We start from the raw sequence: 14,425 nt of genomic DNA on the forward strand, positions 1-14,425 counted from the left end.
CCTGCCTCCATGGAGGGAGAAGGAGGGCTTGGGGCCAGAGAAACAGCTGGGCAACTTTCCATTAACTGGCCCTGGAGTCCCTTGAGGATGGGGCAGAGGGCATATGTGGTTACAGCACCCGGGAACATGAACAGAAAGGCCACGCTGGCTGCCGCTGGAAAAAAAAATCCTGCCATCTGGGAGTTCTATGCCGAGGTTGAGTGAGGCTTAATTTTACTTAGAAATCGCTGTAAGCCCTGGGAGATGGGGTCCCGCTGCCAGCCTTGCGTGTGGCGGGACTTGTGCTGTCAGCCCCGGGGGGCTGCTCCACTGCTAGCATGGGATCTGGGAGGGGGACCCCACTGCAGCCCCCCCAGGCCTGCGGAGGGTGAAGAACCCTAAGAGGAGCAGAGGTGAGGCTGGGAGGGCTGAACTATGGCCAGGGGGACTGATGTGAGGAGGGTGAGGGCTGTGCGGATGGTGGGTTCTGAGTAGCTGGGTGGGAAGATGAACTGAGGGTGGTGGGGGTCGATAGGGTAGCGGGGGCTGAACTGTTGGGGTGGTGATGGGGGCTGGGGAACTGAACTGAGGAGGGGGCTGAATTGAGGGGGGGTTGGGTGGGGAAAGAACTGATGGGGGTCTGGGGGACAGCATTCATTGCTGGGCAGGAGTGGGGCAGATGTGAGGGTGAGAGCTCCTGCTGCAGGGGCCAAAATCACCGTATCCAGCACACTGGGAGAATGGGTAACACTAATGTCACACGCGCATGCCCTGCAAACGGGCAGCGGGGCGGGGGTTCAAACAGAAAGAGACTGACCTAAAACACACACTAGGATCTTTTAAAAAAAAATCTCATGATTTTTGGGCGTCCGACTCATGGGGCTGTGGGGACCTGCTGGGAGACCAGCATGGTACCCAGGCGAGAGCTCATGCTGCAGGCTACAGGGGGATAAGCCCCAATCTTACTGCAGCTGATGGAGGCCCACCCTTAGCCCAGGGGCCCTCCCTGCTGTAGGGCTGAGGAAGGCCCTGTGCGCCACGGGACAGCAGACACATTTCTCACAGTGCCAGCGTGCCATCCATGCATTGTCCCATTTTCTCCCCCTGTGGGTGATGTGCTGGGAAACTTTGCAGCTGGGGTTGAAGCTGGAGACTCACACAGGTCTTCATGATCCTGGTTCTTCCACGTGCCCATCCCCCACTCGCCCACCCCCTGCTGTTGCCCTCGCTTGAGATTCGTCAGGAGGTTCATGGTATCTGAGGGGTTCTTCAAGCCCCAGCTCCAGGAGGCAGGTGATGCCATAGGCCTCAGCTTTCAATAGCACCATCCAGTGCTACCCTCCTGGCTGCAGGGCTGGGACCCCACACCTGCACCCGGCAGCGGAGACAAAGAACCACCACAGCTGGTTGTCAGGTCTCATGACGTTTATGCCAATCTCACGATTTTGGGGCACAGGTGTTTGGTGTTGGTGTCACTGCCTGAGGGAGCTGTGGGTGACCCTCGGCACGCTGGGCCTGGCTTCTGGGCCATCAGTGCTGCAGGATGGGGTGGAGGCTGGAGCATGTGGGGGGCATGGAGGATGGCCCTGTTCCTGGCTGGGGCTGCTCTGCAAAAGGAGGAGGTGCCAGGCCGCACCCGCCATGGGCCTTGCCACAGTTTGGAGAGCAGCTGCTGCCTGAGGCAGGGCCCGAGAGGCCAGGCCAGCCCAGTGCAGGGTCAGTCCATGCCCCAGGTGCCCGCTCTCAGGGGTCCCAGGGGTAGGTGCAGGGCGGGTCTCATAACTCGTCTCTGCTTTCAGGGGCGTCTGCCGGGCGTGTCCCATTTGTGTCCTTGGGCTCCTCTGGGCTCTCAGGAACCTGGGGAACAGCAGGGTGATTACCATGGAAATCACTGCCCCCAGCAGGCCCAGCATGCATCGGAGGCAAGGCCAGGACCCCATGGAGAGGGGCAGGAGAGACATAGCTCGCTCCAAAGTGGCGAAGAGCATGAGGAACAGTGGGGGAGAGGGTGTGAGGGACCCTGATCTCCCTGGTAGGGGAGGGGTACGAGGGACCCAACCCTCTGCCCCATGGGGAAAGGGTGCAAGGGACCATGCAGGAGGGACATGAGGGACACATCTCTCTCCATGGTGGGAGAGTCACTGGGGCTGGGCGGAGCCGGCTGCTGCAGGCTGACGGGCTAGCGGAAGGTTGGTGGGATGGGTTGGTCCGAGTGACCTCTTTGCTAAAGCAACAGCCTGAGTCAGCAGGCTTCCAGGGTGGAGCCCTGAGACTCTACTAACCACAGGCTGCGTGTCCTCCGCAGGCAGCGTCCCACCGTTCTCCAGGAACTTGGAGAAGGTCTCCAGGTCTCTGGCACTCTTGTACTCAATCATCTGGTGCAGGCAAAGGAGAAACATGAGACATTGATGTTGCAGGATTGCCTCTTTGCAGGCTGAACTCCTAGGACCTCCCTGCGGGCAGCCTCGCCTGCCTCTACCCACCACCCTCCATGCTCGGCCTGGGCCAGCCCAATCTCCTGCTTCTGACATTGCCAGCACCAGTTTCTCCTGAGAGGTGCAAGAACCCCCAGCAGAGAATCTGGGGCTAGCCCACCTCAGGAAAGTCTCCTCCTGACCCCATCGGCGAGTGGCTCCTGCCCAGAAGCAGGAGGGGTTGGAGCTCTGCCAAAGCGCTATTATTTTAGCCTGTCTTGTTATAACCCTGGAGGGTCCCGTTACCCAGAGAAACACCCAGGCCCTGTTGGAATCCTACAGAGCTCTTGGCCTCAATAGCATCTTGTGGCAGTGAGTTCCACAGGCTGTGTTGTGTGAAAGAATATTTCCTTTGATCACTGTTGGATTTGTTCCCTTCTGGGATCATTGATTGTCTCTTTCTTCTTGTGTTACGAGACAGGGAGCCCAGACGCTCCCAATCTACCATATCTAGAGCAGTCAGTATCTGATAGTCTGTTACTCTGTCCCCTCTTACCCACCCTCTCTCTAAGGGAACAATCCCAGTCATTTCAATTGCTCCTCACTTTCTCCAGCCTCTGATCCTTCTGATCGCCCTTCTCTGAACCCCTTGAGCTCAGCCATATCCTGTGTGAGTTGGGGGAACCAGTGCTGCATGCAGTATCCAGATGAGAGCCTAGAATGGGTCCTTGCTGTCACCCAGCACAGGTCCAGGAGTGACCCACCTCCTGCACCCAAGTGCACCCCCATCCCAGTGGGCCCTTCCCATCCCATCCAGACAACCTACCTTCCTGTCTGACCCAGCAGGAAAATAGTGCAGCGTAGGGTAGCCATGGATGGTGAGATTCGTGATTTCATTGGCTGTTGCATCCAGCTTGGCGATGATGATGTTCTCATGATCTTTATACTTCTCACCCAGCTCCTCCCAGACAGGTGCCATCTCCTTGCAATGTGTGCACCAGGGGGCATCTGTCATGACAGAGAGGGGTTGCTTGTCTGCTCTGCAGGGAGCACCTTGGGGGCAGAGCACTGGGGCTGGGAAAGCAGCTCCAGCAACCGGGCCAGGAAACTGGCAAAGTCAGCAGGGCAGGGGCACACAGCACAATCAGGCTGGACCAGCTGGAGCCTTTGCCCACCACACACAGCGATGCTGTAGATGCTTGGGAGTGACCCAGGTACTTAAAATGATTTCTCTCAGTGCGTGGGGTCATGGCTCCCCAGGGACGGAAGGGCTTGGAGGAGACCAACAAAGGAGCTGGATGGCCTGAGTAAGGGAGCTTGGCCAGGGCAGGGTGGGACACACGCTGCAAACACCTGCCAGGTGCCACTCCACTTCCCCCCGGGACGAGGGGATTGGTCAGTGTGGCAGGAATTGCTAGGCTCCCTGGAGGTGAGACGGCGCAGACGGGGAATCGCCTCCCCAGGGAAGAGAAGGTCACCTGAGACAGTGAGCTCTACCCTGGCCACACGCTAGGAATGTCCCCTCTGCCCCGAGGAGCTCGACTGAGTTGCCCGGATCCTCCAGCTCCCATGTCTAAGCAGTCTCTTGCCAGTTCAGCTTTGTCTGGTGGCATACGGAGTTGGTGCTTCTGTCTGCACCGGGCCCTGGCCGAGGGCATCAGGCAGGCCTGGGGGCGGGGGAGGCCCAGACTCGCTCTTGCTGATACTTACAGAACTTCACAAAAACATTCTTGGTCTCGTCGTAAGCCACTTGCTCAAAGTTCTTGCCCACGAGGACTTTAACTGGATGCTTATCCCAGTCCTCGGGGACCTCCTCGCTCATGAGATGGGGCTGCAGAGAGAGGGAGAGGCTGTGTGGGCTGTTTGGTAACTCAATTCCGGAGAGTGCTGCGAAGAGATGCTACAGCTGCAAACTTCTGGGCTGTGGGTGTGTGTGAGCCACACGGGCTTGCACAGGCCTCACGCCCGGTTCCTCGCACCTGGTCCTGCAGCGCTCGCGTGGCGCTCAGAGGGGGGCGCTCAGCATTCCTAATACAGTAGACGCCGCTCGCTGCCCTCCAGGCTGAGCATTTCTGGGCAAACTTCACATAAAGGGGAACGTCTGCATGAATGGTCAAGAAGGATCCTTTTGATTGATCCAGCTGCATCGCACAAGGGGGGTCTAAGAACCAACCCCCTGGAGCCGAAGGTTCAGATCTTGGCATGGGCAACTCAGCTCTCGTTCTTCTCTGGGAAGTCAGGGGAGTCCCCTGGTATTTGCTGGCTGGGAAACCAAGATCTGCTCTGCAGGGCTGGGTGAGAGCCCAGCAAGGACTCTCTGTAGGGGACGGGGTGCAGTCTTCCCCCAATCTTCTCCCCTGCTCAGGTGCCCCTCTCCCCCCAGAGGTGGCTGTATCTCAGTGGGGCACTACACAGCAGCTGGGAAGTTCTCTGCATTAAAGGAGCTAGGGCTGGGATGGCAGCATTTTGGGGGCACAGGAGGAATGTGGCCAGGGCCCCCGGGTTGCCCTCACTTAATCTGGTGGTGGCATGTGGCCTTCAGCTCTCCCAACCCCCACAAATGGCAGTGCTCCCCTTCCTGCTGTCAGGAGGGCTGGGCTGGGCTGGGCCTGAGCCCTGGGCATGGCTGCTGTGCGCACCTGGACCTTGCCATCAAGTACGGCCTGGGCAAAGGAGCCCACGGCCTGGGTGGTGAATTCGTCTGTGGCCATGCGGTACTTCTTATTGGTCTCAATGTTGATGAAGCGCAGGCTGGGGGCCTCATGGCTCTTGAGGCCAAAGTACTGCAGCACGTGGGCGCCTTCCCCATTCACGTTGATGAGCACGAAGAGAACCTACAGTGGGGCACAGACGTGGGGCAGCCGCACCCCAGACCAGCCCGACCATGGCCTCCCCAGCCCTGGGACTGAGCCCGTACCCAGACCAGCCCGATCGGGCCCTCCCCAGCCCTGGGACTGACAGTCCCCACCAGGCTCCCTCACTGCTCCCCAGTGCCTGTGCTGCAACTAAGAGCCCCCCACGCACCCTCGCTGCCCCACGGAGCCTGCACTGGGACTGAGAGACCCCCACCCCATGCTCTCCCACAGCCCCGTGCTGGGAGCGAGAGCTCCCACACACCCCCCTCGCTGCTCCACAGAGCCTAGGCTGGGATTAGGAGCCCCCCTGCAGGTCCCCTCACTGCCCCCAGTGCCTGCGCTGGGACTGAGAGACCCCCCCCAAGCCTCCTCGCTGCCCCACAGAGCCTGCGCTGGGACTGTGCGCATCTGAGCCTGTCCTTTCCCTGACACCCTCACTCCCCCTCTTGGCCACTCTGGGCCAGGATTGGAGCCAGCGCTCCAGCCTCTGCAAGGTGTAGGGCCCCTCCTGAGCCAGCCTGGCCCAGAAACCGAGCCACTCCCATTCCCAGTGCTGGGGCTGCGAGCCAGTGGACGCCAGGGCTGGGATGAGGCTCTCAGGCTTAAGGAACTCGACCACACGCCCAGCCAGGCTAGCCCACAGTGCATGCATGTGATGCCAGCCACGTGTTGGTGTCCCACAGCCCTGGCAAGAGCCCTGCCAGCTGGGAGCAGCCTGCCTGGCCCGGCCAGGCCAGGTGAGTGGGGCATGCTGCGCTCAGAGGCTGCAGCTCATAGGGTCAGCGCCCCACTGCCAGGGACATGACTAGCTGGTTACCTGGCCCCTGAACGGGGGTGCGGCAGCCCGGAAGCTGCCCAGGATCTCCAGGTGGGGCTCCAGGGTCTTGTTAATAAACAGCAGCAGGTGGTTGAGGATTTTTGCCCCAAATATCTTTGGTGAGTTCTAGGGAGAGAAAGAGGGTTTGCTGGCCAGTGGAGCGGGTGGGAAGGGTCCCCGCACACATGCTCCTGCAGCAACTACCGCACAGACCCAGAGCAACAGCTGCAGCCCCAGGGTCCTGGGAAGGGCTGGCGGGAAAGGCCTAGTTGTCTAGACACTCTCCATGAGTGTTTGTCTGCCCATGCCAGTGCCCCGCAATCCACACACACACACACACACACCTCCTCCCGGCTGTGCAGTGAGCAGTGTGCCCTATGCCAGCCCTGCCCAGTGCCCTGGCTGCAATCCACACAGAAACCCCCAGATGTGAGCCCCTCATTTCCCACCACACACCCCAGCTGTGATTTCCCCCTCCACACCCGGCTGTGCAGCACGCCATGTGCCCTAGGCCAGCCCTTCCCAGTCAGGCCAGCTCTAGGTTTTTTTGCCGCCCCAAGCAAAAAATGTTTGGCTTCCCCCTACCCCAGCCCTGGGATCCCCCCCGCACCCTCCTGCCATCCCAGGCCTGGGCTCTCACCCCCCCCCACCAGTGCCCTCCCGCATCCGCACCCCCTGCCGCCCCAGCGCTGGGCTCTCCCCCCAACCCGTACCCCCTGCCGCCCCCAACCCTGGGCTCCCCCTGACCAGTGCTGACTTTGCCCACTCCCCCATCACCTCCAGCCGGTCCGGCGCTGGCAGGGTTGTGGTAAGCAGCCTGGCTCCCAGGCCGTGCCTCAGCCCGGGGTCCCTCCAGCCGGGGCTCCCGCCCCCAGGACCGGCTGGGACTGGGTAGGGCAGAGCTGCGGGGACCGCCCCGGCAGGGGGCTTAGGAGCCGGGGCAGGGTAGGCCCAGAGGGAGCTGAGCCCCAGAGAGCGGGACACGGGCCCCGCACAGCAGCGCCCTGGGCACCGGTCCCCTCTATGGCCCCACGGCTGCTGCTGCTCCTGGCCGCCCTGCCGCAGCCCCTGGGTGGCTCGGGCTGTTTCGCCCAGACCCGGCTGTGGCACTGGGGGGGCGGCCGCCCTGCGGCACCTGCAGGCGGCTCCGTGCGCCCCGCGGGGCGGCCCCCAGCCCAAGTGTCCCGCCCTCGGAGCCCACCCGGCCCAGCCACAAGGTGTGGGCGCTGGTCCCCGACGCGAACCGCAGCAGCCCCAGGGTGCCCCCTGCGCAGGACACGCTGCTGCTGCCAGGGCTGGCTCTCGGCTTTTGCCGCCCCAAGCAAAAAAAAAGATGGCCAGGATGCCACACCTGAAAACATGCCACCCCCAAGCACGTGCTTGGTTTGCTGGTGCCTAGAGCCGGCTCTGTTCCCCGTACCCCAGCTATAATCCCCCCCCATGCATACACAAACACCCCCCCCCACTGTTCAGAGAGCAATGTGCCCTAGGCCAGCCCTGCTCACACAGATGAGAGGGTTGTAATCCCTCCACCAGCCCTGCCCTGCAGCGCACTGTCTGTGTAAAGCCCTCTGGGATACAGCCCTCTGGGTCTCTCTGGGGCTGTTCTCATTGGGGGCGGGGGGGGGTCTCACCTGACTGGTGAACTCCATCACCAGCTCCAGGCTGTGCAGGACAATGAAGCGGGAGAGCTCCTCCTTGTTCAGCCCCAGCTCCGCATCCAGAGGGAAATCCACCCGCTTTTCATCAAACTGCAACAAACCAAGGTGGGGCAGTGACACACACCGAGCGCATGGAGCTAAAGGTGGGAGAGGCTGGGCAGGGCCCCAGGCTGCCGCCTCCACTAGCAGGGCACCCCATGGGGCCATGTCCTGCTGGGGCAACAGCCTTGGGAAAACGCCCTGCCCTGGCCATTGCATTAGCCCCTCCTGCCCATCTTACCATGCCTTTCCCATCCCAACGTACCCGCCTTGTCACCTGCTGGGGCTAGTGCTCATGCCCATCTCTGGGTGGCCCATAAGAACGGCCCTACTGGGTCAGACCAAAGGTCCATCTAGCCCAGTATCCTGTCTTCCAACAGTGGCCAATGCCAGGTGCCCCAGAGGGAATGAAGAGAACAGGTAATCATCAAGTGATCCATCCCGTTGCCCATTCCCAGCTCCTGGCAAACAGAGGCTAGGGACACCATCCCTGCCCATCCTGGCTAATAGCCATTGATAGACCTATCCTCCATGAATCCCCATGTCCCTGCTGGGCTGTAGCTGGGGTAGGACCAGTGCCAGGTACCCTGCCCCACCCCCTCTCACCTTCTTGAAGAGGCAGACGGTGTCGGGAGTGACGCTGTATTTCTGGAAGAGCTCTGTCCTGTTGGAGACCCCGAAGGTCACGTCCACAGCATCACTGGCAACTTCATAAAAGCCCTGCGCAGCCTTGCTCTGCAGGTCCTGCAAACACCCCGGAGGCCCTGAGCTGGTCTGGGGGGAGGGGCACTGTGCTGCCCACCCAGACCAGCTCCCTGGCAGCCCACTGGTGAAGAGCACCCTCCATTTAACATGGCTCCCACAGCCACAATGCCATGGTGCTGGCGCCACGGGGACAGTGCCCTGGCCCCTCGCCCATGAGCTGCTCCCCAGCAGGCAGTGGGTGGGGCTGGGCTGAGTGTGCAGGGCTGGCCTGTGGCACTACTGGGGCACCAGGGAAGGCGAGGTGCTCACTCCTTTGAGAGGGGAGTACTGGGGGGGCAGTTGCTGGAGGGCCCTCCCACAGCATACACACAGGGCTGGCATTGGATCATGGCACCTCCTGGCCAAGCTCAGGGCCTCCAGGGTAGGGGGACATTGTGGTGTGGGCAGTGGCCCTGCCAGCCAGTGGGAAAAGTCCCCACCTAGACACCCTGGGCAGCCACCGCCCCACCCAGCTCAGGGGGATGCTGAACCCAGGCTGCCCCAGCTCCACACCCGGCAGCTCTGCCAGGCCCCATGTCCTCCGCTCCTGCCCACCAGGCCCCGCACCTTGAAGAACCCGACAACGATGACGTCCTGGGACGTGATGAACTTCTGGGCACTGGCCTCATCCTGCAGCAGCTCCGCGCTGGGGCCAGCCTTCCGCCACATCCACCGCACGATGCCCTCGGCATCCCGCTGCCCTGCGCACAGCACCGCCGCACGTCACCTGCCTGAGGCGCCCCCCGCACCATGGCACACAGCCCTTCCCGCACTGCAACCCACAGCCGCCCCCTACACTGCAAACACCTCTCCATAGCCCTCCTCTGCACCACACAGCCACAGTCCCCCCTGAACCCTGGCCCACAGCCCCCCCTGCCCTGCAAATACACACACCCAGCCCCTCCTCTGCACCACACACCCATACAGTCCCTCCCCTGCACTCTTATCTACAGCCCCAACACACCCCTCCCCGACACTGCAAACCTATACTCACACACACACACATTGCAAACCCATCCCCTCCCGCACAGCCCCTCCCCTGCACCCCCACACTGAAGCCCCCCGTGGTCCCTCCCCTGCACCCAACTCCACAACCCCTCTCACACACCTTGATCCACTGCTCCACACAACCCCTCCCCTGCACTGCAAACCCACAACCCCTTCTCCACACCACTGCCCCACACCCCAAGGCTGTACTGGGTGAGGATCCCGTCTGCTCCAGAGCAGGGACCCCCCCAGGACAGTATCAGGCTGTACCTGTGAAGTCTATGGGGTGTGTGCGATTCCCATCTCGGAAGAGCTTCAGCACTGGGTACCCTGTGACGCCGAACTCGGCGCTCAGGTCCACCTCCTCCGTCGCATCCACCTTGGCCAGCCGCAGGCCCGTGGAGTCATTCTTCAGGATGCCAGCGGCACGCGTGAACTCAGGGGCCAAGGCCTGGCAGTGCCCGCACCAGGGGGCATCTGCGAGAAAGGGGAAGGCTGAGTGGATGAGCCCCCCCCCCCCCCGCAGCTCTGCCTGGAGCAGCTCCCAGCATCCTACCCTGGCCCACCTCATCTGAAATCCTCCTGGGGGCTCCACCACCTCATGCTCTGCTGCCCCACCCAATCTTGGGGAGATCAGGGCAGAGTCCAGCAGGGGTCACTGTCACAGCCTGGGGCCTGCTGGGGGCTGGAAGAGGGATGGCATGAGCACCCAGCGTGGGGCAGGGGGCTTCGCACAGACTCGCCCCTAGCACAGCCCGGGTTTGCCCAGCCTGGCCCAGCTGTCACCCCTAGTTGGTTATTGGTTGTTGTTGGCTCCGCCGGGAGGGCAGTGCCCGTCTGACAGCCCCCTGGAGGGCTGGGTTCCCACTGGGGCAGAGTCGGGGCTACTCAGCCTGCTTCAGGGCCTGGAAGCACAAACCCACCCGGTCCTGCCTCTCATTCCCAGGTGCTCTGCCCTCTCCGCTGGCCTCCTATGCTACCCAACAGGGCGGGACGGTGCTGCTCGGCAGGGCTGCCAGGGGGAATCCCGTGTCATTGGGTGATGTGTTGGCTGGTCCTTCCTGCTGTCAGCCACGCTGTGAGGTGAGGGACATGACTGCGCCTCCAAGGCTCCCTTGCCTCTGTCCCGCCCTGGGGTGCTTCAGCTCCTTTCCATGGAGAGACTCAGCCTGGCACCACACGTCCCCTCCTTCCCCCATGGCTCTGCTCTGGCCCCAGTTCACAGCAAGGCCTGGGGACACTCTGCAGCTGGGCCCATTCACCGCACCTGTTCTGTGACTCGGGACAGGCCCCTCAGGGCTATGAGGCTTCCCTGTGGGGGGGTCACAGACTCCCAGCAAAAGTGACCCCCCCTCCCCCACCTCCAATTGCTTGGCCTAAAGAGCAGCCTGGGCCTGGCCCCAGAGGCAGCAGGGCCCAGCTGGGCAGCCCTGGCCCCTTCACACACAGCCAGTACGCTGGGACCCTGGCCGGCTGGGCCGCCCATGGAGCCATGCTTGGGAGTGCCGTGCCACACTGTGAGCCAAGCCATGCGGGCCACTTCCCGGCCTCTGTCTCTGAAGCTAGGCCTTGTGGGCAATGCCCGCGTCCAGCCAGAGCACAGCCACAGACTGGCCCACCTGCAGAGCAACCACAACCTGCCGGCCCGCATGCACTTGCGCAAGGAGCTGCCAGTGGAGCTGGTTGAGGCAGTGACTGGTGCAGAGCCACCAGCAATAAATGGTGGGGACGAGAGCTCTGCATCCAGGCCCCGGGGAGAGCATTGCTGCCTTTGCGCCCAGGCCCTGGAGAGAGCTCATCGGGATCTGTGCCCAGGGAAGAACATGGCAGGATCTGCACCCAGGTCCCGGGGGAGCACGTTGGGATCTGCGGCCAGGGGACAACACATCAGGATCTGTGCCCAGAGAGAGTGTGTTTGGAGCTGTTCCCAGGGGAGCCCCTGGCAGGATCTGCGCCCAGGGGAGAGGAGTGCAGGCTCTGTGCCCAGGCCAGGCTCATGACGTTGCTTGACTGGGTCTAATCACGGCTCTGGCTCTGTGGCTTTGCTTGTACCACTCTTCTGGCCCCCCGGCTCCTGTGGCTCCTAGGGCGTCATTGGGCCTTGGGACCAGCTTTGCCTGCACATTAATGTTTAACCGGCCAGTGTCTCCTCGCTCAGGCCAGGACACCCTTCCCATGGGAAAGCCACCACCTGAGCTCTGCGCTGAAGGACAGCCAAGCATGGGGCAGCCACTGTTTGCTCTCCCTGGCGCTCAGAGTACAGATGCCCAGGGTCCCACTGGCAGCTGACAGGGCCAAGCACCTAAGCTGACAGCTGCGATCACTTTCCCCTTAGCAAGTGCTCCCGAGAGCCAGTGACCAGCAGGGCATGCACAGGGCTAACCCCAGAATAGAGCAGGCATCCTTGGGGCCCCTGCCCCAGGGCTCCACGGCTACTCAGCGGCAGCGCACAGGGTTTGCTGCAAGCCCAGCTGGGCAGCTGGCTGGGGATATGGCCCATGCTGCTGCTGGTACCCTCTGCCTGGCCTGAGCTGTGTCTCCCCGCTACCCCCCAACTTACAGAACTCCACCAGCAGCAGGTGGTACTCATGCAGGGCTCGCTCAAAGTTGTGCTGGTGGAGAACCAAGACATCCTCTTCCTCCAGGAGCTCATCAGAGACAACGTCCTCTTCCTCCTCCACCACTCCCTCCTCGACCTGGGCGTCCTTGTCTTCTCCCCAGGTGGGCGCCAGCCAGGCCAGGGACAGCAGCAGGACCACGAGCAGGGGGGACTTGGAGTAGCCCATGGTGACAGCGCGGAGAGCAGGCGAGCAGCGCACCAGCCACCAGCAGGAGAAGGTGTTCTTGAGGCGAGGGGGGAAGATAAGGGCACAGAGGAGCGGGTGGCGCCTGGCCCATGGCGCTCGTGTCCCTTTGTTACTGGCTGATTGGCTTCAGATAAGGCGTGCAGCCAGGAACAAGCAGGTGGCTGCATGAGCTGTTTTCCAGCCCAGTTCTCAGGCCCTGGCTGGGGACTGTGAATAGCGAAGGCCAGCGACCCACTGCACTCTGCCCTGGGGCTGGGCAGTAGATCCCCAAGCACTCTCCCTTGGGCACAGCTCCTACCACACCTGCCCCTAGGGCCTGGGCTCTGAGGCCTCCCACACCAGCCCCAGCACAAGGAAACGGCCCCAACAATGGGATAGTGGAGGGTGGGCAGCTGCCAGCCATGCCCTTGTCCAGCTGGCTCCCAGGGAACCTGCCTGGGCTGGGGACAGGAGCAGGGCATTGCCAGCCATGTGCACAGCACCGCACATAACCCAGTACCATGCCCCCTGCTCACAGCATTGCTGGCTGCCCGGCCAGCTCCGAGACATGGCACTGTTTGCCTGGCAGCAGTGCCCTGGGCCTGGGCGAGGGGAGGGGCAGCAGTGTCCCAGGCCTGGCCAAAGAGACTTTCCCAATACAGTGTCAGCTGTGGCCCAGGCAGAGGGCTTTAACTTATGGTAGCAATGACCAGGGCCTAAGGCAGGGGTACATTGCTGGAGGGAGGGCGGGGGGTGACAGCAGGATGGGCAGCTGTCAGGGGTTACAGACGGGTACCCTCACAGGAGAGCGCAGGTGGAACATTCAGCCTCACCATGCCCATGTGTCTGGCTTGCTCTGGGCAGCAGAGGCCCTGGGGTGCCAGTTGCAGCTGGCACCTGTGCCCAGGGTGCAGTGGAGCTGGAGCTGGCTGATGGCTTAGGGTGACGCTCCCAGCCGTTTACTCCTGCGGTGCGATTCAGGGGCCCTGCAGGGACGTGAGCAGGCTCCCTGAGCTGCTGGGAGACCTCACCAGGTGCAGTGGGGAGCCACCGGCAGCAGAGCCCACAGCCGGGGCAAAGGGCCAGCTGACACCAAAGAGAGGTGCCGCAGCACAGCCGGGAGTGACTAACAGAGAGCGGCTCGCCCCTCCCTGCCCTGCTGTGAGTCTGTGGGGAGCCCAGCTCCGCCTGCCCCCAGTATGTTTGTAGGGGGAAGAGCAGGAACCCCTCCCTTCAGCCCCTGGAGGGGCTCTCCCTGCAAGGAGCCCTGCAGGGAAACTTGGAGCAATCCCAGGGCACACTCAGTGCAGTGCACCTCTCAGCCAGGCAGGGGCCGCTCCCGCTGGGACCCCCCAGCAGCACAACTCCTACTAGCCACACAGCCCTGCCCCAGCCGGAGCAGGAGCCGTGTGTGCGGAGGCCAACAGCATGCCCCGGGTAGCCCTGCCAGGCACTAGGAAGGGACAGAAGTCACATGCCAATCAGTGGCAGTGGTCAGAGGCTCGGCAGCCAGGACTAGGCCCCTGCAGAACAGCCCGGCCATGGCTTCCTCTGCACTAGACTTCATCCCGCTGCTCTCCCAGCCCCTGCGCGCAGGGCAGCGTGGGAAGCCGACGGGCACAGAGCACCACCGCTCAGCAGCTGCCTTCATAGGAGTAGGAGCCCAGACCAGGGGCTGCGGGGCCCTGAAGGGCAAATGGCACTGTGGGGGGGAGCCCGGAGCAGGGCCCCCCCGGAGTATTTGGAAGCACCAGCCAAGGTGCAGGTGCTTGGAGGAACTCAGCCCTCCTCTGCCCTGAGTTTGCAGGTTGTGAGGAGGCCCGGGCTACTCAGGGGTGGGGGCTGTCCCCCAACACACACACACACACACAGGAGAGAGCACAAGGGGGACAGAGACGCTGCGAAGGACCCAGCCATGCTACACAAGCAAACGCAGCAGTGGGACGCTGTGGTAGCGCAGGGGCGGGGGCCAATAAAGCAGAGCTCCACCCAGAGCAGGGGCAGCAGGCTGGCTTCAGTGCCCACAGCAGCAGTGTCCGCCCTACTGGCCTAGCAGCCTGTGCCAGGCAGTGCCAGCTCTCCTGCCTACATTGCCAGTCTCACCCGAGGTGGTGTTTTTCTTAGCACCCCGCAGGCTCCTGGA

General features: G+C 62.6%; 1 protein-coding gene across 1 annotated transcript; it reads right to left on the reverse strand.

Moving 5' to 3' along the window:
* Positions 1-1,755: 1,755 nt before the first annotated feature.
* Positions 1,756-12,282, reverse strand: PDIA2 (protein disulfide isomerase family A member 2). Its single transcript, XM_074964659.1, has 11 exons — positions 12,057-12,282; positions 9,767-9,973; positions 9,077-9,210; positions 8,372-8,509; positions 7,700-7,816; positions 6,066-6,191; positions 5,033-5,227; positions 4,104-4,224; positions 3,220-3,401; positions 2,262-2,354; positions 1,756-1,836 (listed from the first exon to the last, which is right to left on the reverse strand). Exons 1-11 carry the CDS (start codon positions 12,280-12,282, stop codon positions 1,756-1,758), a joined length of 1,620 nt encoding a protein of 539 aa, XP_074820760.1.
* Between the last annotated feature and the right edge of the window lie 2,143 nt (positions 12,283-14,425).

Source organism: Natator depressus, chromosome 10 (assembly GCF_965152275.1).
Source record: "Natator depressus isolate rNatDep1 chromosome 10, rNatDep2.hap1, whole genome shotgun sequence".
In the NCBI taxonomy this organism is placed as follows: domain Eukaryota; kingdom Metazoa; phylum Chordata; order Testudines; family Cheloniidae; genus Natator; species Natator depressus.